The sequence below is a fragment of the Papio anubis genome, chromosome 2 (assembly GCF_008728515.1).
Source record: "Papio anubis isolate 15944 chromosome 2, Panubis1.0, whole genome shotgun sequence".
In the NCBI taxonomy this organism is placed as follows: Eukaryota; Metazoa; Chordata; class Mammalia; order Primates; family Cercopithecidae; genus Papio; species Papio anubis.
Window position 1 is genome coordinate 142,443,485 of NC_044977.1, and position 21,010 is coordinate 142,464,494.

Genomic DNA, 21,010 nt, shown 5'->3' on the forward strand with positions numbered 1-21,010 from the left:
CCCGTGCTGCCACCAACTGTCCATTTGTTTGTCTTCTCTTCAGGACTATAAGCTCCCAAGGGCAAAGACCATGTGCCACTGTCTCTGTCCCCAGTTCCAGCACAGGGAGTGCTTCATAGACAGCAGCAGGTCTCATTTCCTGGGTCCTCTGTGCCAGGCTCTGGGTTAGCTGCTTTCCATCATCTTTCCTAATGCTCCAGGGAGATGCTACTTTACTTGAACAGTACTTGGCATAGAGTAACCTTCAGTAAACAATCACTGAATGAATGAACATATACCCATTTTACAGATTAAGAAGGTGAGGCTAATAAATGGAAGTGCCTGGGTTTGATCTTAGGTCTGTCTGACTCCAAAGCCATCGCTCTTATCCATTACACAAATGCCCTTTGTTGGAGCAGTTATTTCCTTAGCATATTTGAAATGATTTATTTATGACATTTGATTTATACATCTATAATGGTATGTGAATCAAGGGTTACTTATATCACAATAAAGAGTTTTTTTGAGCGTTATTTATGTCTGGTTGAAAGGATTGAAATTAAGTCAAAGAATCATTATAAAAGCATAACAATTTTAAAGTTTTAATCATGAAAATAAATTCCACTTACAATAATACTTTATATTCATAAAAATGAATAATAAGGCTGAATCAAGGAAGTAAGTGGTCGGAACTGTGCTGAGTGCTTTATGTACCTCGTGTTATTTACTCTCATCTGAACCTGTGAAGTGCATGTTGCTGTTACTCACATTCATTTCACAGATGAAGCCTGAGAGATAAATGGTATACGACAGAGGTGTGGCTAGACCCTAAGTCAGCCAAGGGCAAAACTGGCTCCTAACATTTGTGAACTGTTTCTGGTTCATGAAAGCTAACATTACATGGTGCAAATCCAATATCATCCTATTAAGGTGGCTTTCAGCTCTTGGGAATATGTTCACAAGCAGCTTATGATATTCTTTGCTAATAAGTAATTTCTGAAGTGCAAATGCAGATGGTCTTAGCTGAATGTCAAAGCAGAACATTTAACTGTGTTCAGTTCCGTGTCTTGGTGTCTGAACCACAGATGTGAGGGTGCTCTCCTTGCCTTTGACTCTTTCTAAGGAGGTGGAGAGTTGCAGCCTGGCCCAGTAGTGCCATGCATGGACCCATCCCTCCCTGACTACTGACCACTCCTGGCTCTTCCTCTATTTCCCCTCCTATGGCTGTCCCCACACCCTATGCAGGCTGCTTTCATTTCAGCAGCTCAGGGTCAAGGGAGGGATGGCCAATTGTCTCAGGGAGGAAGACCTTGGATGGGAGGAGGTTCTACCTCAAAGGAAGCCAAGAGGGTGTATTTCAAAATGCCCAGGTTTCTTTTTCCTTCTAGAGTGTTTCTTTAATATGGTTCTCAGGACAGAACAAGTTAACTACTTTTGCTCCCTCCCTTAATATTATCATCAACAAACATTTCTGAGGAAAACAGTGCTAAATGCTACGACATTGCAGAGCCCTGGATTTTGTGCACTAAATTCGAAATCTCAGAGTCCACCTTGATTAACTTCCCCTTTTTTCCTCACACCTAAACCTGATGACTCCATTTCAAACACTCTCTGAAATTTGTCTTTTTTGAGCCCCAATTCTGCTGCCTGGGTGATGTTCACCATCTTATCTGGATTATGATGCCAGCTTTTATCTCTCTTTAGTTCCTGAACCCTCCTATTTACTTTCCACATCACTAGCACCACCATGCCTCTAAAAGTCCAAAGTAGCCATGCCATGTCTTGCTTGAAGTCCTCTGCTGTGCCCTGATACCCTGAAGGTCTGGCTGCCTCTCAGTCTCACCACATCGTGTGGCGGTCCCTTCTGCAAATCTCTCCTCATTCACACTGAGCTTCTGCCACGCAGTGCTCTGATGTTCCCTAAGCATGGCAGCCTTTTCATGCCTGAAATGCGTTTCTCCTCCCTCACTGGAAGGCAAACTTCTGCTCATCCTCCAAAATCAGCCCATGTCATCTTCTCGAAGAAGATTCCCCCACACTCCTTCTACATCTCACACTTTCTGCATTATGAGGATCTGTTCCATGTGTTCACCCTAACCCACATGCTGATAGGGCAGGAACCATGTCTATTCATTTTTTGTTCCATGTTTGGGATAGGCTTCAGCACAAAATAAGATACTTACGACACACACACACACACAGGTGTATATATACACCTATATATAAAAGTAGATATGTGTATATGTAGATATATAAATCGTGTGTGTGTGTGTATGTGTGTGTGTATATATATATATATATATTTTTTTTTTGAGACAGGGTTTGGCTCTGTTGCCCAGGCTAGAATGCAGAGGCATGATTATGGCTCACTGCAGCCTCAACCTCCTGGGCTCAAAAGATCCTCCCACATCAGGCACCTGGAGTAGCTGGGACTACAGGCATGCACAACCATGCCGAGCTAATTTTTTAATTAAAAAAAATTTTTTTTTCTTTTTTTATAGAGGGGCGGTGGGGTGGGGAGTTCTCCCTATGTTGCCCAAGCTGGTCTTGAACTCCTGGGCTCAAGCAATCCTTCCACCTCAGCATCCCAAAGTGCTGGGATTACAGGCATGAGCCACCACTCCCAGCCAATTAAAAAAAAAAATCCTGCTACTAATTACTAGCCATGGAGCCCTGGGAAAGTTAACCTTTTTCAGCTTCATTTTTCTCTTTCAGGGATAAAAATTCTTCTCAGATTTATGAGGAAGATTAGGTGAGATAATGCACATAAAAACACTTAGCACTTAATCATTGGGAAGAAAAAGAAGAAGGAAAAGGAAGAAGAGGAGAGAAAGAAAAAAGAGAAGGAAAAGAAGAAAAGGAGGGGAGGGAAGAGGAAGAAGAACAAGAACAAGAAGAAGAAGCAGTTGCCACCATGGTTGCCCTTTGGTAATAAGGGACAAATGACAACTGTCTCAAGTTTCCTCGTTTTGGCTCATACAAGTGACTGATCCTTTCTAGTCTCTGAGCAGCTGTGTATGAGTGTTAGGTTTCCAGCTATAACAACAGTTACTATATGCTGATTGGATAAGAAGATTCCACAGACCCTTTTAAACTATCAGATACTAGTATAGTACAGTATAGTAAAAGGAGTAGGAGGTAGAATCCAATGAGTTTTGCCAACAGGGAATCTAGGCAAAAAGCAGACAGTATGAGTCAATATAAATTGTGTTCTAGAAAAAACACTGTGACTTCGAGTGAGAAAACTTGGATTTGAGCTTCCGCCATTAAGAAACTGTATTCCTCTTGTCAAGTCACTTGTCCTCTCTGGGCCTCGGCTATCCTGCTTCCGAAGGAGAGTTAAATAATCTCATAAACTTTTTGTGAGGATCAAATGAAACAATGTAGGTAACAGCACTTTGTTAACTGAAAACACCAAGCTATAGAAAATTCAATTATTGCCGTAAGAAATTCAAGGTGAACTTCCGCAGTCAGAGGGAAGATTTGGAGCTGGCAGTGGTAGATAATATCAAAAAGGAATGTGAGTTCTTGTTTCAGAAGGGAGGAAACAGGATTTGAGGAGACAACAGAATGCTGCTGAAGGTTTGCCAGATGGCAAAGAGGGTGCAGTGAGACCTGGGCCCATCCCCTGAATGCCCTTCCTGTAGCCATCATGGCATATTTTATACCTTGCGCAAAGAGCAGCCTTACATCTTACATGGGATTAAATTAAAACATAAGTAGTCAAAATCGTTCTTAAATAGCCCATAAATCATCTGGAAACTGTGATATATACGGTTTTGTAATACATCCCTGTACAGTAATTTTTGACTGTACAGATGTCTCGGTGTTCAAATCATTCTCCCTTTAGGTAATTATCAAAGCTGTACAATGAACAGAAGATAGAGAATTCTGAAACGTTCCTGCTTGCCTGCAACGTTTACCCTATTCTGTTTTTATTATTAAATATTTATAATCTGGTACCTGTTCTTGATACTGGTTAGTTGCTTTTGTGAGGGGTAGATAAAATAACATAGTTGAAAGTATCTGTTACAGAGCAATGCACAATAAATGGCTGCAATGAGAATGAAAACTTGCTTCCCCAGAAGTACTAATATGGGGAACTTCAAAAAGTGGTTTCCTGTCCTTCCCTCAGTTTAGCATTTCGTGGGGTGGCCCACAGGCCAGCTGTCACTCCTGACCTTGGGCATTGATCCCATCCCATCCCAAGCAGGGCGTGCGTGTGTGAAGGGCGGGTGTTAGGTTCTGCAGTCAGAACATGTGAGGCCATTGTATGGCTTTGGAGTGTTGTTTGGCATCTGTTGTGTTTTCTTTCTCCCTCCTCTGTTTTGGACATAGATTTATTTCAACCGACTTTGATTTTCTAGGGTAGTATTATTCATATAACAGAAAAAATATGTTTACTGCGGCACTGATGTTGTTGCTGGAATTAATAGAGGGCTCCTTGAAGCAAGACATAATCTGTAGCTTCACACACACACCCCTAGGTGGAGAGAGTGAGCTGTCAGGGGAAGAGCCTCAATAGGGGCGGGGTGGGGGGCTCAGCCTGCTGGGATTTGAGTTCAATGCTCAAGCAAGTCAACCCCATGGTAGCGTAGCCCCAACAGTCCTCTCTGCATGATAAGAGGGCTTTTCACACAGTAGACTAAATGTATTTGGAAACTGCTGCACAAGATATGAGGATGTTAGAGACCTTGTATTGCTTAACTATGAGAAAGGTGGGGATGTTTCATATGGGACATCTGTGAACAAATCGAGACTGTGTATCACAGAGAACTAGGCCCCTTCACTTCTCCAGCCTGAAGCCATTCTTAAGGTTCTTTAGACTCTCACAGTAAATGAATACGTAGAGGTTTGAGTTAATATATTGGTTTGAGTTATTTAATTATAAAAATAATATATAATATATTTTTAGGCATGAATCCATTCTTCATGTGCAGGAAGACCCAATAATTATATTTCCTGACTCTGTGGGATGTGCCAGTCCCTGTCAGACAGAGGGGCTGAGATGGTGAATGAAACAAAGATGCTCCAAGCCCCCTTGGAGGTTAAAGTCTAGTGCAGCTTGGCCTGACAGATCCATTTACCATGATGGAAATGTTCCAGATCTGTGCTATTCAATACAGTAGCTACAAGCCCTATATGGCTGCTGGGTACTTGAAATATGGCTAGTGTGATTAAGGAACTGTATTTTTAACTTTATTTCATTTAAATGAATTTGAGTTTAAGTAGTTCCACGTGGCTGATGGCTACTGGCTACTGGACTGAACAGTGCCGTCCTGGTCAGCGCAGGACAGAAAGATGTGTACTATGAAAGGCTAAGACTTGAAGTTAGAAGTCCTGAGTTTGAGTCCGGCACTGCCCTCAACTAACAATGTGACTTTGAAGCTTGTTAAACTTATTAAACCTGCCTTGGCACAGAGTAATTACCTCTTGAGGTTACTATGAATATTAAATTATAAATTTGTGGGATAAAGATCTTTACAGCCTACAAAATACCATGATAATATGAAATGTTATTTTAATGAGGCTATTAACATTAACACGAGAAACCTACAATGATTTCAATGTCATTTTCTGTACATGCACTTAAACGATTGTTTAATTATAGGCAATTTGGGGTATTAGTGAAAGCCCTTGGGCCCAGTTAGTGAGTAATTATTCTTGTTTTCTATTATAAGATTTGCAACGAAAACTATTACTCTGTTTATTAATACTATTAGTTGCCTTGTGTTGCTGCTAATAAATATTTGGGTGCAAGTGATGACACAACAAATATCTTCCTTCCCTCAGGCTAAAGGAGGCATCTATCCTCTTTTAGTTATTTCTCCTGGGATCTGTCAAAGGAGCAATTCGAAGTGAGATTCTATGCAACTTTGCTGTACTCCACAACTCCAGCTCTGCCTCAAAGGAGCACTGAGCCTGAGACTTGCATAAGGATGAAGACATGACATTGTGTGCAGTCTCCCCTTGGGCAATTTATCTGCCCGTGCCCCTTGTGGTGACACGTGGGCATTGCAGGGTGTGGTCTTACCCGTCGTGGAAGGGGTAGCCCCATGTACTATTGGCCATGAGGCATTTAGGACCCTTGTTGATTGAAATGGCTGAGACGATAAACGAGTATCCAGCTCCCAAGAATCCAACCACAGCAAATATCGTGGAGGTGAACATCTGAAAGAGAGGGAGAGAGACAGTCAAATTCTCCAGGTGGTCCAGAGGATACACTCAGCAAACCTAATCCACCTGCTGTTGAACATGGTGACTACAAGAAGTTATGGGGTAGGAGCTGGTCTTTATAGTAGATGGGGCCTGTGGGGTCTTCTAGAATGAATTTTGGTATCTTCTTTTCCCTTCTTCATTCTCATTTCCATTTCTTCACCTTTTCATTGATGACGGAGGTGTTGATTCTGTTACCTTTGAGCCATGGGCTTTTAATCTTGTTAAAGATAAACTCTCCTCCCCAAGGCTGATATATAAAGCCAATCTATGATAGAATCAAAGAACCTTAGGATTGGCAGTAATCTTTTTTTTTTTTTTGAGACGGAATTTCGCCCTTGTTGCCTAGTCTGGAGTGCAATGGCATGATCTCAGCTCACTGTAACCTCCACTTCCCAGGTTCAGACGATTCTCCTGCCTCAGCCTCCTGAGTAGCTAGGATTACAGGCATGTGCCACCACGCCCGGCTATTTTTTTGTATTTTTAGCGGAAACAGGGTTTCACCATGTTGGCTAGGCTGGTCTTGAACTCTTGACCTCAGTTGATTTGCCTGCCTTGGCCTCCCAAAGTGTGGGGATCACAGACATGAGCCTCCGCACCTGGCCCGGCAGTAATCTTAAAAGTTTTCTGGTCAAATTATCCTGCTAAGGCCAGTCACTATGGTGTCTCATGTGACAGGCAGGTTCTACTTATGAGAAAGAGTAAAAGTTTAGAACCCCTCCTCACAGGCCCTCATTACGCTCCTTAAGGCCAAAAAGATCAAGTCTAACCTGTCTTCCATTTAGCATCAGTCTTTAAAATATCTGAAGATTGCCTTGACATCTTTCACCCCTTCTACCACCCTTGGAGCGTTTTCTCTTCTTTAGGTTAAACAATCAAAAAAATTCCATTCTTTTAAATATTTTTCTATGATGGAGATTAATTAATGAAAAACAGATTAGACTACCATATTTTTTTCAATTTTAAAATCAAAATAGAATTATTGACTGCAAAAGGCAGAAGCAATCCTGGAGTCCAACTAGGTTAACTCCCTCTTACGTATGAAAAAACGTAGGCCCAGGGATGTTAAGAGCTTTTGCAATATCCATTCTAGACAATAACTAGAAAGTAGCATGAAAACATTTAAAATTTTGGAGAATCAGGCAGAAAACGATCACCTCTATTGCTTTGATGACAAAGCACAGGGTTTAAAGTCAGCAGACCCAGACCCAGGCTCATATCTCAGCTTTGCTAGTCTTCTCTGATGTAATGACTTTGCGTAATGAATGTGTCCTCAGAGCTTTAGTTTTATCATCTTAAAATGGGCATGATAGAGCCTACCTAAAATGTCTGTTGTGAACATTAGACGTGGCAACCTAAGTTAAACATCAGCTATTTTCCCTTTCCCCTTTCATGTTATTAACAATCTTATCATAGTACATTATCTGGGATGGGGTGGGGTTTGAAGGTGAAGAGGACCTGATTGTGCCTGGGTGATTGGAATCTATGTAATAATGGAGTTCTACTTTAGCTGGTATCCATTTTCATATCATAAATCAATGTATTTTGGATGCAACTTTTTAAAAAATTCTTTTTAATAGAAAATTTAACTCTTTTGCCAACTCATCTGATTGATGCAACGTTTTGATATCGAGCTCTAACTTCATGTGCTTTGTCTGACTCTCCTTGTAGAACTGACCCTTCATTCTTCATCTCTTCCAACCCCTGTACTCTAGATTGCACAAACTTCTATCATAGCACAATGCCTCTAATACAATAATGCATAGGGTTTTGTTGTTGTCGTTGTTGTTGTTGTTGTTGTTGTTTAGACAGGGTCTTGCCCTGTCACCAGGCTGAGTGCAGTGGCGCAATCACAGTTCACTGCAGCCTCGACTTCCTGAGCTCAAGTGATCCTCCCACCTCAGCCTCCTAAGGAGCTAGGACTACAGGCATGCACCACTATGCCCAGCTAATGCATAGCTTTTTATGGCTGTCTTCTCCAAATAGAGCACAAGTTCCTTGAAGTCACGAACAATAAGTTATTTGAAGATAGGGCATTGTTCCAAACTTAGCATAGTCTTACAGTTTTTCTTCTTCCTAGCTTATCAAAGTCACTGGATAATGATTTGTTGCATGTTTTCAATGGCTAAGGTTTCATATTACTAATTGTTTAGATTTTTTCCCTTATTGTTTATGCTTAGGGTATCTAAATCCACTCTCAGCAGCAAGAACATTCATGACTTTAACCTAGGTCAGAAGTAAGTGAACATTTTGGCCAATTTCTCATGTTAGAACAGGCAATCTCTTTTCCAAAGGATATATGGTTGAATAAGTTTGAGAATTGCTGGATTACATAAATAAGTTTCATTCCTGCTGCACTTCCAAAAATATAGTACTTATGAGACATGAATTTGTGTGACCTTCTGAGAAGGAAATCTACTATGTATGCTGGAATATAAGGAAAATCATTCACTCTCATATATTCCTCAGAAATGAAGGAATTACCTTAGAGTTGAGTCCTTATTTCATCTATCAGGCAATAAGGTATTTCCTCAAACACTTTATTTTGAACAACCAAGTACTGCGCAGAGAAGACATCAATCAGAAACAGCTCAATCATTGTTAGATGACAGAATTGTGTTAAAAACTTTTTCTTAACACATATTTATTAATTATTATAAAAAGGTTGACCCCATAGTTCCTAGTTCTGGAGATTATAGTTAACAAACCTTTTAAAGGGCATTCTAGGTCTGGCGTGGTGGCTCACAACTGTAATCCCAGCACTTTGGGGGGCCGAGGCGGGCAGATCACGAGGTCAGGAGTTTGAGACCAGCCTGGCCAATATGGTGAAACCCCATCTCTACTAAAAATATAAAAAAATTAGCTGGGCACGGTGGTGTGCGCCTGTTGTCCCAGTTACTCAGGAGGTTGAGGCAGACTAATTGCTTGAACCTGGGAGGCGAAGGTGGCAGTGAGCTGAGATCATGCTACTGCACTCCAGCGTGGGCAACAGAGCAAGACTCCATCTCAGAAAAAAAAAAAAAAAAATAGCGGGGTGTGGTGGCCCATGCCTATAATCCCAGTTACTCAGAAGGCTGAGGCAGGAGAATCGCTTGAGCCAGAGGCAGATCTTGCAGTGAGCCGAGATTGCACCACTGCACTCCGACCTAGGTGACAGAGCAAGACTCCATCTCAAAAAAATAAAATAAATAAATAAACGGCATTCTAAAATAAGCACACTTCGTGTTGATAATTGTGGAGATCACTACTATATACCTGTAGGAGGAATGTTTGAACATTGTCTTTGTCTTTTGAGAGTTGATATTTGTGACTAATGGTGAAATTTTCCCTGACAACATCATACATAGACACATAAGTGTTGTATTCAAACTTAAGTGGAAAAGAAGATGTGCTGTGGGAGCCTTTTGATGGCTCAAAGTGTGTCTTTAGTAGTAGCAAAGACATTGATGAAAAGAAACATGAATATTTATTTATTTTAAAATAAATGGGCCGGGTGCAGTGGCTCAAGTCTGTAATCCCAGCACTGTGGGAGGCTGAGGTGGGCAGATCACTTGCTCCCAGGAGTTCGAGCCCAGCCTGCGCAACATGGCAAAACCTCATCTCTACAAAAGCTACAAAAATTAGCCAGCCATGGTAGTGCGCTCCTGTAGTCCCAGCTACTCAGGAGGCTGAGGTGGGAGAATTGCTTCAGCACGGGACATGGAGGTTGCAGTGAGTCGAGATCACACCACTGCACTCCAGTATGGGCGACAGAGTGAGACCCTGTCTCAAAAAATAAATAAATAAATAAATAAATGGGAGAAATGTCAGTTCACAATCAATATATTAAAATTATTTCATATTTTATATAACATGATTTAAAATATGTTTATGTCACAGAAAGTTTATGTATTAGTTTTGGTTAAAGAGCTTTTTTGAAGTTTCTTCATGGGAAAATAAGACATGGTTTTATGTTCAGATTTGCCTTATATCTGCAGTTGAGTATCCATGGTACTTGCAGGTTTCCATTCTTATTGGATCCCATAAGTTTTTTTTGTTGTTTTTGTTTTTGTTTTTCCTGTGAGTCTTTATAAAAAAATACTTTGGAAAATACTGCTACAATTTTTTTTTTTTTTTAGTTTATTTTAAATAGAGATGGGTCTCACTGTGTTGCCTAGGCTGTTCTCAAACTCCTGGTCTCAAGCCATCCTCCTTCCTTGGCCTCCCAAAGTACTGGGATTACAGTACTGGGATTACTGAGCCAACATACCTGGCCTACAGTTCTTACTGAGAGCTTATATGGCTGGTTTCCTGTTTCTTAGCCACCTCCATGCTCCAACCAAATTTCTGTTCAGTTAGATACAGCTAGTATAACTCTAGGATTAGAGCAAGCGAAATCTTACACTTAGGGCAGTTTCTTCTAATGCTACCTACCGCCCTTTCAGAAATAGGTTCTGAGTGGTCTGGAAACATTTGTTGACATATGGCAGATTGAGCTGTCCTCATGAAAGACTAGGTGGTCACAGAGAAAAACAGATTCTATGAAGGAGGGGAGTCTCGGCACATTTTATGGATAAATCACAGGAAGCAAGATACATGCTGAGTCATGTTGCTTTAAGTTATTTCACATTGGGAAGTCTTAAAAATGACAAATTCTCTAGAATCAATTCTTAGAGATATGATCAGTAGAAAAGCCAGCATAGAATAAGTTCAATTTATCATGGGTTTCATGACACAAAATGTTAAAAGAAAGAAAGGCCGGGCTTGGTGGCTCACGCCTGTAATCCCAGCACTTTGGGAGGCCAAAGCTGGCAGATCGCTTGAGCCCAGGAATTTGAGACCAGACTGGCCAACATGGTGAAATTCCATCTCTACAAGAAATAAAAAGATTAATGAGGGGTGGTGGTGTGTGCTTGTAGTCCTAGCTATTCGGGAGGCTGAAGTGGGAGGATCGCTTGAGCCCAGGAGGCAGAGGTTGCAGTGAGCTGAGATTGCACCACTGCACTTCCTCCTGCGCAACAGAGCCAGACCCTGTCTAGAAAAAAAGAAAAGAAAAGTTCTTGAGATCAAGTTGACTACATTAGAGAGTAGACACTTCAAAATTGGTATTATTTATAGTAAATAGGTAAAAGTCCTGGGATATCTCTGGAAGGAGACAGTAATTGAGAACAGTGGGGACCTCTGAGAAGGGAAGTTGGCAGACTTTGGAATCAGATAAGGGAGTCTTCCTTTGTGGTTTTTGTGCCATGGGCATGCTGTACCTGGTCTAAGTGAATAAATGGTGAAGAAGGACACTACTGTGTTGTGGCCAAAGGTATGGATTACAGGCAGATGGATCTGGATCTGAGTTCTGGTTCCTCCCTCACAATCTTGGGAAGTTAATCTTTTTTATTCCAGTTCTTCTTCTGTAAAATAAGGCTCATTAATAAGTACTTGCCTTACAGATAATATGTAAGATAGCCTAACCAGTAAAGGTACACACCTCTTGAAAATCAGATCAACCCCAGGTGGGATAGGCTACTAGCAATCCCCAGTGCCTCACTGATAGGACACCTAGAATTATTTTTCCTGTTCCCAAGGTTTGGGTAATTTCCCAAGACATTAGCAAGCACTTGATCAATGTCATTATTATATTATAGTATTTTTGTTATCATATTCTCACATGCACTTACTTTCCACAAATACAGAGAGCATAACTCTGGAGAGAAAAAATTCAACGGGCGAATTCCCTCATAGCTACTCAGCGCACATATTCTGCTCACGTTGTTAATGTGTATAGCATATGCTGCAAATGTTTCCCTTGAAAGAAGACGTGCAATCATATGTCCTCTAATTCACCAATTGTCAGCTTGAAGACCTCCCTTTCTGTTGGGCTCTGGAGACAGACAGGTACCATCAGATCCCAGCTCTGTCTCCACACATGTTGTGTCCTGGGGTCATGTAGGTGCTTATGTTGGCCAAAGCACATCCTGAGGGCATGGACATTCCTCCTTAGTAAGGAGGAATAGAGACTGCCTGAAGTCTTTTTTCTTCTTAAAAATTAATATCCTCTATTTTTTACCTGGGCTAGGCTTGGGAAGGGAGTGGGGGAAGTGGCAGTCAGAAACTTAACTTGCAGGAGCCCCAGTTTCCTCATTTATAAAATGAGGAGTTTAATGCCGAACTCAGAGGGTTGTTGTGAGGACTGAGCGTGATAAATATGGAAAGCCCATTTTCTCTCCCAGGTGTTCACTTACTTCATTCATCCAACAAGTACTTATTGAGGATCTATGTGTCCTCCATACCCTAGGCACTTAGTTGGTAGTTCCCTCCTCTTCCCTTACACCAATGCTTGCAAAATCTTCCCCTAGAACTTACAACATCCTTATGAGAGATAGTAACTGCCACGATCCGTTTTGTAGCAGAGGATTTTGAAGCATAGAAAATCTTTACTGAAGATGTCGGTGTGGTGGCTCACGACTGTAATCCCAGCACTTTGGGAGGCCAAGGCAGGCAGATCGAGAGGTCAGGAGTTTGAGACCAGCCTGGTCAACATAGTGAAATCCCGTCTCTACTAAAAATATAAAAAATTAGTTGGGCGTGGTGGCGGGTGCCTGCAATCCCAGCTACTCGGGAGGCTGAGACAAGAGAATCGCGTGAATCCAGGACTCGGAGGTTGCAGCAAGCCGAGATTGCGCCACTGCACACCAGCCTGGGTGGCAGTGCAAGACTCTGTCTCAAAATATAAATAAACAAAAATAAAATATGTCGAAGTAGAATAAAAATAGGAGCTTAAGGAGAAAGCATCTGGAAAAAAAAGAAATAAAATTCCATACTTTTTTCTTTCTTTCTTTTTTTTTTTTTTTGAGACGGAGTCTCGCTCTGTTGCCCAGATTGGAGTGCAGTGGCCGGATCTCAGCTCACTGCAAGTTCTGCCTCCCGGGTTTACGCCATTCTCCTGCCTCGGCCTCCCGAGTAGCTGGGACTACAGGCGGCCGCCACCTCGCCCGGCTAGTGTTTTGTATTTTTTAGTAGAGACGGGGTTTCACCGTGTTAGCCAGGATGGTCTCGATCTCCTGACCTCGTGATCTGCCTGTCTCGGCCTCCCAAAGTGCTGGGATTACAGGCTTGAGCCACCGCGCCCAGCCTTTTTTTTTTCTTTCAATATATTCCATTTTTCTAAAGGAATGGTCTTTCTTAAATCTTCCTCAAGCTGGCTGTATTTCCAAGGAATGAGGAGGTAGATTAGGGATGCTTTTGGCCTGCAGGACCTCTGCAAGAGGGAGTCCTCAGAAATGCTCACTCAGGAGGCATCTCTAGGGGGCACTGATGAGCCAGGCACGCGAAGTGCTGACCACGGCACACAGACTGCATTAGGACATGACCAAGACCTTTCTTCAAAACAGGGAGGTTGATCATCTGGCCCTGCCTATGGGTGGGCCTTGATCTATCTAATATGCTTTAAGGATGGTGAAATGCCTGCCTACCCAAGACACGTCCTCATCAATCTACCTTTGGTCTCATTATTAAAGACACTCCTTTGAGTCAAATCCAAGATTTACAAAAGGCTCTTAATAAAACACATACTTAACATAAACGAGTTGACAAAATTAATTTGCTGCCCCACTGGGCCCTGAGAGATCCATTTTTTAGAAGGATTAGAGGGCAGGAGATATTGACCAGCCACCGATATGCTGCCAAGAAGCAACTGGGAATCTCGGGTTTGGGAGGATGAAGCTGTGACCTGAAAACAAACCCAGGCCAGGGTTCTCACTGTTTTTGCTCCAGGGCTCACTTTTTCCGGCTCTCCTTTAGCCTAATTTATTTCAAAGAGCGCAGGTCTTTGGAGCTGAACTTCAGTCTCGCTCTGCCTCAGAGGAGAGCCATTTTCTCGGCTTTACCAAGAAACTATGAATCAGGAATCCAAGATTCTTTCCAGCTTATTGTCTTGCTTTATCTCTGCAGCCACCACATCCTGCTTCTCCTATCTCCTACTTGGTTTTGCTACCCGAGGAAAGGGAAGAGAATGGTGCAGTGGGCCTCTGGGGAATGTTCCAGAAAGATATAATGAAGATGAGAGGAGAGAGAGAGGAGCCAGGAAAATAAATGACAGCGAGCAGACTGTAGAGAGGACAGAGGATTCAGCCTAGCAGCTGGTGGCCCAGTCTGTGTCTGCCTCAAAGGCCTTTCCACCTGCAGGGCTTCCTGTGCACTGCTCCCTATGCAATGCTCCACAGAAGCCCTGTGTCCCTGAAGGAGCTGGAGCCTGCAGGGGAATGCGTGAGCCTTTGGAAAATAATTCAGAACTTCAGCAGTGTAGTTCTCTCCAAATTAGTCTGTAGTTTTTGCTTCTTGTCTGACAAAATGTAAATACCTCATTTTGGAAAAATGATTAGCCAGGTGAGGTGGTGAGCACTTGTAGCACCAGCTACTCAGGAGGCTGAGAGGGGAAGATCGCTTGAGTTCAGGAGTTCCAGAAGTTTGGGACCAACCTGGGCAACATAGTGAGACCCTCAACCACCTCAAAAAAAAAAAAAAAAAAAAAAAAAAGAAAGAAAGAAAGAAAGAAAAAAATGATTATTGCTTGATGCTCCAAAGCCTCAGAACATAACATTAAGCAAACAAGAGTCTGAAGCAGGGGACATGAGCTCAATGGCCTTAGGGGCAGGAAAGGGATCCTAACTGAGTAGAGCAGCCAGGGTGGACCCTGTGGAGCTCAGGCAGACCCAGTGAAGGCTGCTGTTGTGCCAAAATGCAGGCTAGGGGTGCCAGATTAATTTTTTATTTCTTGGGGAAAAAAAGTCAGATACCTAGATACTTTATGTTCTATCTCTGAATTTTTAAAAATTGGCAGCTGATTAAAAAACAAAACAATCAGCTGGGTGCGGTGACTCACACCTATAATCCCAACACTTTGGGAGGCCAAGGCAGGTGGATCACCTGAGGTCAGGAGTTCGAGACCAGTCTGACTAACATGGTGAAACCCTGTCTCTACTAAAAATAAAAAAGAAGTTAGCCGAGCATGGTGGCAAGCGCCTGTAATCCCAGTTACTCAGGAAGCTAAGGCAGGAGAATTGCTTGTACCCAGGAGGTGGAGGTTGCACTGAGCTGAGATTGCATCATCGCACTCCAGCCTGGGGGACAAGAGCGAGACCTGATCTGAACAAAACAAAACAAAATAAAACAAAAAATCAAAGACAAGAAATCCTTCTGCTGGCTACCCAGCTTGTGGTCGACCTTGGCCCAGGGCAGCCATGCTAGGTGCCTTAGTTTACAGTCTGGCACAGCTGGTCCTTTGATGGACACTGCCTCGTCATTTGGTTATTTGGAGGAGTTACCCTCAACTCATGCCAACGGCAGCTTCCACATGGAGGCTTAGACAGCCCCCACAGACAACTTGTATTGGGAAGACCAAATATTTCAGATCCTATTGACTCAAAACTTTCTTTTATGAAATGTACTTATAAAAACATTTTTTTTCGGCAGTGGCTCATGCCTGTAATCCCAGCACTTTGGAAGGCCGAGGCGGGCAGATCACCTCAGGTTGGGAGTTCGAGACCAGTCTGGCCAACATGGAGAAACCACGTCTCTACTAAAAATACAAAATTAGCCAGGCATGGTGGCACATGGCTGTAATCCCAGCTCCTTGGGAGGCTGAGGCAGGAGAATCACTTGAACCCGGGAGGCAGAGGTTGCAGGGAGCCGAGATCGCACCATTGCACTCCAGCCTGGGCAACAAGAGTGAAACTCCATCTCAAACAAACAACAACAACAACAACAAAACAAACTTTTTTGCCTTCATCTTGGACTTCATTTACATCTAATTTTAAAAACCAAGTTTTGTTTAATACTTAGAATGCTATTTCACTTCTCACTGTGGTTATATGTAAACCTAAAAACAAAAATGAAGCAAAAGATCCTTTATTTTATATTAGCCAGTCTTTAGCCTTTTACTCAACATCAGGTATGAAATGTTAGATTTTTAAAAGAAATGACCCTTCTTTCTTTTCATCCCTATTTTCTTAATTGCTAGTTTTAAAAAAATCCTCATCTCCAACTTCTACCCCCAAAAGTTCACAACGTATAATGGGAAAACAAGTTATAAATATCTTCTTTTCATTTATAATTACATAAAATATCATTTGTTATATAAAACATATATTACACGATTATATTAAATTGTGGGTTTTAAAAAATCTCTTTGTAAATGATGATTTTAAATGTTAACATAACAATTATCAATACTTATTTGGGACTCATGACATTATATTTTCTTTGACTGACCTTTGAACTCACATGGAAACTGCAATGTATGCACATCGGACCAACCTCAGCCTTTCACGTATGCGCAATATTTTTTGATTGAATAAATGAACAAATAATGCTAAGAAAGAAATGTTAAAAGGATCCTGCTTCAGAATGGATAGATGCACCTTTCCCTTTAGGAAGTTAAAGTAAATGTGGTTAATTCATTATTGTGGTTCATGAATCTTTTAGGTGGACATGTGAACCATGGGGGATTACAGGAGAAATTGGACTTCCTCATTTTTCAGACCAGTAATTCCAGTTCTACTGTGCTTCATTTCTGCCTCATCAATATATCTAACTCTTAATATTTTTTGTCAACTCTCATTTTATTCATTTATATCACTACATGAATGAAAAATTAGAATCACTGGCAGATAGAAACACAATATAATTGCATTTTAGTTAAATAATGTTGCATTCATTCCTGGAGCCTAAGACTTGTCCTCTCTTTGTTATAAAGGGAGATTATGAAGGGTAAAAAATAGTAAAGACGACTGGGCATGGTACCTCACACCTGTAAACCCAGCACTTTGGGAGGCTCAGGTGGGTGGATTGCTTGAGTCCGGGAGTTTGAGACCAGCCTAGGAAACATGCCAAAACTCTGTCTCTACTAAAAATACAAAAAATCAGCTGGGTGGGGTGGCATACTTGTACTCCCAGCTACTTGGAAGGCTGAGGTGGGAGAATCACTTGAGCCCAGAAGGTCAAGAGGTCAAGGCTGCTGTGAGCCAAGATCTAGCCTGGGCAAACAGAGTGAGACCCTGTCTCAAAACAAAACAAACAAACAAAAAAAAAAAAAGAAAGAAAGAAAAGAAAAGAAAAAAGAAAGACTTATGTCTATCAAAATAAGATATTTTTCTTGAAAGTATCAAAAGCATTGAAGGAGAATTGAATGAGAATGACATTCTATGTTGTTGAAAGATATAGCACATCTGTGTAGCACCAGAGCTTGTCCCATACTTGAGAAATTCTGGTCTAATCCAGCTTCCTGCTTTATACATGAGCAAAGGGAGGCAGAGCAGTACAATGACTTGCTCAATTGTAGAATGGGTCCTATCCCCAAGACCCAGCATTCTTTCCACTGCACCCTGGAACTCTGATGCCTAATGTCTCTAGTTCACCTACTCAAAGATCCATGGCCACATGAAACAAGAGAGGAAACAGAAGTCCTGAGGCAGAGCCCGGTGGAAGCCAGAGGTGCTGGGCCACAGAGATAGAGAACACGGAAGTGGTGTGGGTGAGGAACCTAGAAGCCTGCTGGGGAGGGGAGGATACCATCTTTTATCCTATCCCAAGTTCCCTTTGCAGATGAGGCAATTCAGGGCCAGAAAAGGGAAATGACTTGTCCAAGTTCTTATGGCCTCTCAGTGGTAGAGGAATGCTGCAGCCCCATCTCTGCCTTCCAGGCTTGCATTCTGTATATGGGACCCCTCTGAATCTCCAGTTCTGACATCCCTGTCGGTTTGCAAAATCTAATACTGTATTCATACCCTGTAAGTATGAGGGCTATGGTATTTTGGAAAATTATTATTATTTCACACTGACAGGAAAAATCACAGTTTTATCCCTTCACCAGCTGCTCCCAGAGTCCTGGCTGGAGCTGATAACTTGTCTCCATCCCCATGTTGCCCAGCACAAAAACACAGAGCACCCTGGAGTAATTCTAGTAGCTGCCCCCAATGGTAACTCACCGCAAATCGCTTCCCGCAGCCTTTGTTGCCGCAGCACCCACAGCAGTCATTGTTCTTCAGGCCCAAGAACACCAGCGCAGGGAAGATCATCTACCAGCAAGAGAGGCACCTCAGAGAGAGTCCAGGAGTTGAAGGGAGGGCCCGAGCCTGCCTGACTGTATAAGGAGCCCCATCCACAATGAGGGACTTGGAGGCCCAAAGGGAACGGCAAAGTAACAGAACATGGCTGGAGGGGTAATGGAGTGTTATGGAGTACTTAGGTTCCATTTGGGGTGACTAACCAGCTTCAATGAGTCAGGGTTTCAAAATCTGAGTTTCCATTTAGATGGTGTATTAGAAAAAAGAATAAGAAACTTGTCCTCAATTGTCATGAAAAGTGAGTCTCTCTTCCTTTCACTCTCTCAAATGGAGGTTTCCAATTAGGTAAAGAAATCATTAGGTCCTAAGTGGAAGACGACTGCACCGACAACGGCTTCTCATGGTGATTTTAAATCAATTTGCTTTTCTAGCGGGTTTGCATTGTGGCTTTGTTGTTGTTGTTATTGTTTTGGGCACTATCTTGTTGGAATCAAGAAATTATGTGACCTTCACTTCGGTTCATGGCACTCAAATGACCCATGAGAACTGCCGACCCAAGTCTGGAAATTAATTACTTAGTAAATTTAGCTGATGTGTCCTTGTCAGATCCTAACAGAAAGGAGAAATAAATTAAGGCATTGACTTCTCATCATGCAATGCTTGAGCTTCTATTACCAACTAAATATCTCCCTGTTCAATAAGTACCTGATTTAAAAAGGATTGGGGGGAAGGGGAAATCTCCCTTAGGGGGATTTTAAGGCTTCCCTACTCACCAAGACACCGCTTCCTAATATTCCTCCGAAAAACCAGATCTCTTGGGAAAGGTGGTCGTTGTCATCTATCACTTTTCCTCCAGGAAAAAATAACAGGATGTTAGCCAGGAAGCCAAATAAAGCAAGGGGAATGAGGGTGCCCCCCAGGCATCTGGCACAGCTCCCAGTGCACATGCTGGGGTGGTACAGTATAGGTCAGCAATCAAAAGCTCCTCACTGCCTCCTTCACGGGGCCTCTTCAAGGGTTTTTGGCCAGAGAGTCCTTGTAACTGTGCCCAATTCAATCAGTATTTTGGGGCTGAGAACCAAATTTCTATGAACTGCGTCCTTGGAGTCACTTCAGCTTCTCAAAAATAGCAGAACCTTGATGGCGATGGACATTTATACATTCTCCCTGACCTGAAGTGCTTTTTTTTTTGCACCCCCATAAATGAGATTACGTTTAGAGCAATCATTCAATCGCTTTGCCATGGAGACCAATAACCTCTGTTAATAATCCACCAGCACAGACAAGACACTCACATTGTTGCAATCGAAGACAGGGCTGGAACAAACAGCATTTAGAACCACTGCACCTTTAATCTGACAGTGCCCATGCTCAAATAAAGAAATATTTTCTCCAGACTCTTTATAAATCACTAATATAATTGAGTTACATCCTGGTTAAAATCATGTCTCCCAAGTACTTAATGCTGTACAGTGCGTGTCTTTGTCTTTTCCATCGAAAGCCTGGAATGCAGGGTTATCCAAAAGAGTTTCTGTTTTCCTCAATATGAAAATAATTTGATGGTCTAGTTGTGTATCATTGAGCTCAGACTTACAATAATTTTTTAAGGAAAAAAGTAACTGTACATTTTATTGTCTGATTGCTGTATTTATCTACTTGTTACCCAATTAAGTAATTAAGTTCTATCTTTTCCCTACACGATGTGATGGAATTAGTAAAAACAATTTTCCTAATCAACCCTTTCAGCTATGTCTTCCATATAGAAATAAATAAACCATCATTCACTAAGAGGGCTAAGGGGAAGGGAAGGTCGGCATTGGGTAGAGAGGGAGAGAAAAGGTCCTGAGGAGTTGACTGGGGAGAAGACACAGTTGGAAGGGCAGTTAGAGTGTAGGAGGCAGTAAAACACACCCCTATAGAAAGTTTGCCAACTGCCAGGGGCATGATTCATTATTCATTTGCTTTGTGTCACTTAAGAAGGTCTCTGCCACGCCTGGACCAAGCTCTACATTATGCGATGGCCCTGCCTGGTACTAGTATTACATAACAGCTGAAGGATTAAGAGGTGGAACCGGAAGTCTTACTAGTTCTTCATTGAGAATCTAGAGGTTAAAATAGGTTGAATATTTTAGGGAGTCAAATTTTAGCTAAATAAAAAGCAAGTGACATTATTACCATGGTGAGACTTGTCCTACCGTGGAATAGGCCACCTGCTCACAAGAAGCCATGGACTGGGCTCTGCCAAGCCTCAGAGTCCCTTGGAAAGGGAAGCTGTGGGAAGGATTCCAGAGAAGTCAGACTGGATAAATGTTGAGGCTCCTTCTAAAATTTCTACAAAATGAGTACTGGTTGCTTTATAAAGATACTTAGAAATTTCAGGGTCAGGATGAGAAAGAAAGCAGGAAAACAGCAAATGTTTATTGAGCCATGCATAATATTCCAAGCACAAATGAGCACTTTAAATGTTCCTCACCCTTCTGTGAAGAAGGTATCATGCCCCCTTCACAGGTGGGTATGCGTCTGCTCAAAGTGATTTTTGCAAGGTCATCTCAGCAAAACAGGAAGAGCTAAGATTTTATTTTTTATTTATACATAATATTTTACACATTTATGGGGTATGTGTGGTATTCTGCTACTTGTGTAGAATGTGTAGTGATTAAACCAGGGTATTTGGCGGTATCCATCACTGAATACGTATCATTTCTATGTGCTGGGAACAATTTAAGTCCTCTCTTCTAGCTACTTTGAAATCTGTAATACATTATCACTAACCATGGTCA

At 42.0% G+C, this 21,010-nt stretch overlaps 1 protein-coding gene across 1 annotated transcript in view; it reads right to left on the reverse strand.

Moving 5' to 3' along the window:
- TM4SF4 (transmembrane 4 L six family member 4) overlaps positions 1–20,085 on the reverse strand; it is a 29,999-nt gene extending 9,914 nt beyond the window's left edge. The window contains exons 1-3 of the mRNA XM_003894968.3: positions 19,004–20,085; positions 18,153–18,242; positions 6,014–6,150 (exon numbers count right to left, since the gene is read on the reverse strand). Coding sequence (XP_003895017.1) covers positions 6,014–6,150; positions 18,153–18,242; positions 19,004–19,177 — 401 coding nt within the window. The 5' untranslated portion in view covers positions 19,178–20,085. The remainder of the gene's footprint in view (positions 1–6,013; positions 6,151–18,152; positions 18,243–19,003) is intronic.
- Between the last annotated feature and the right edge of the window lie 925 nt (positions 20,086–21,010).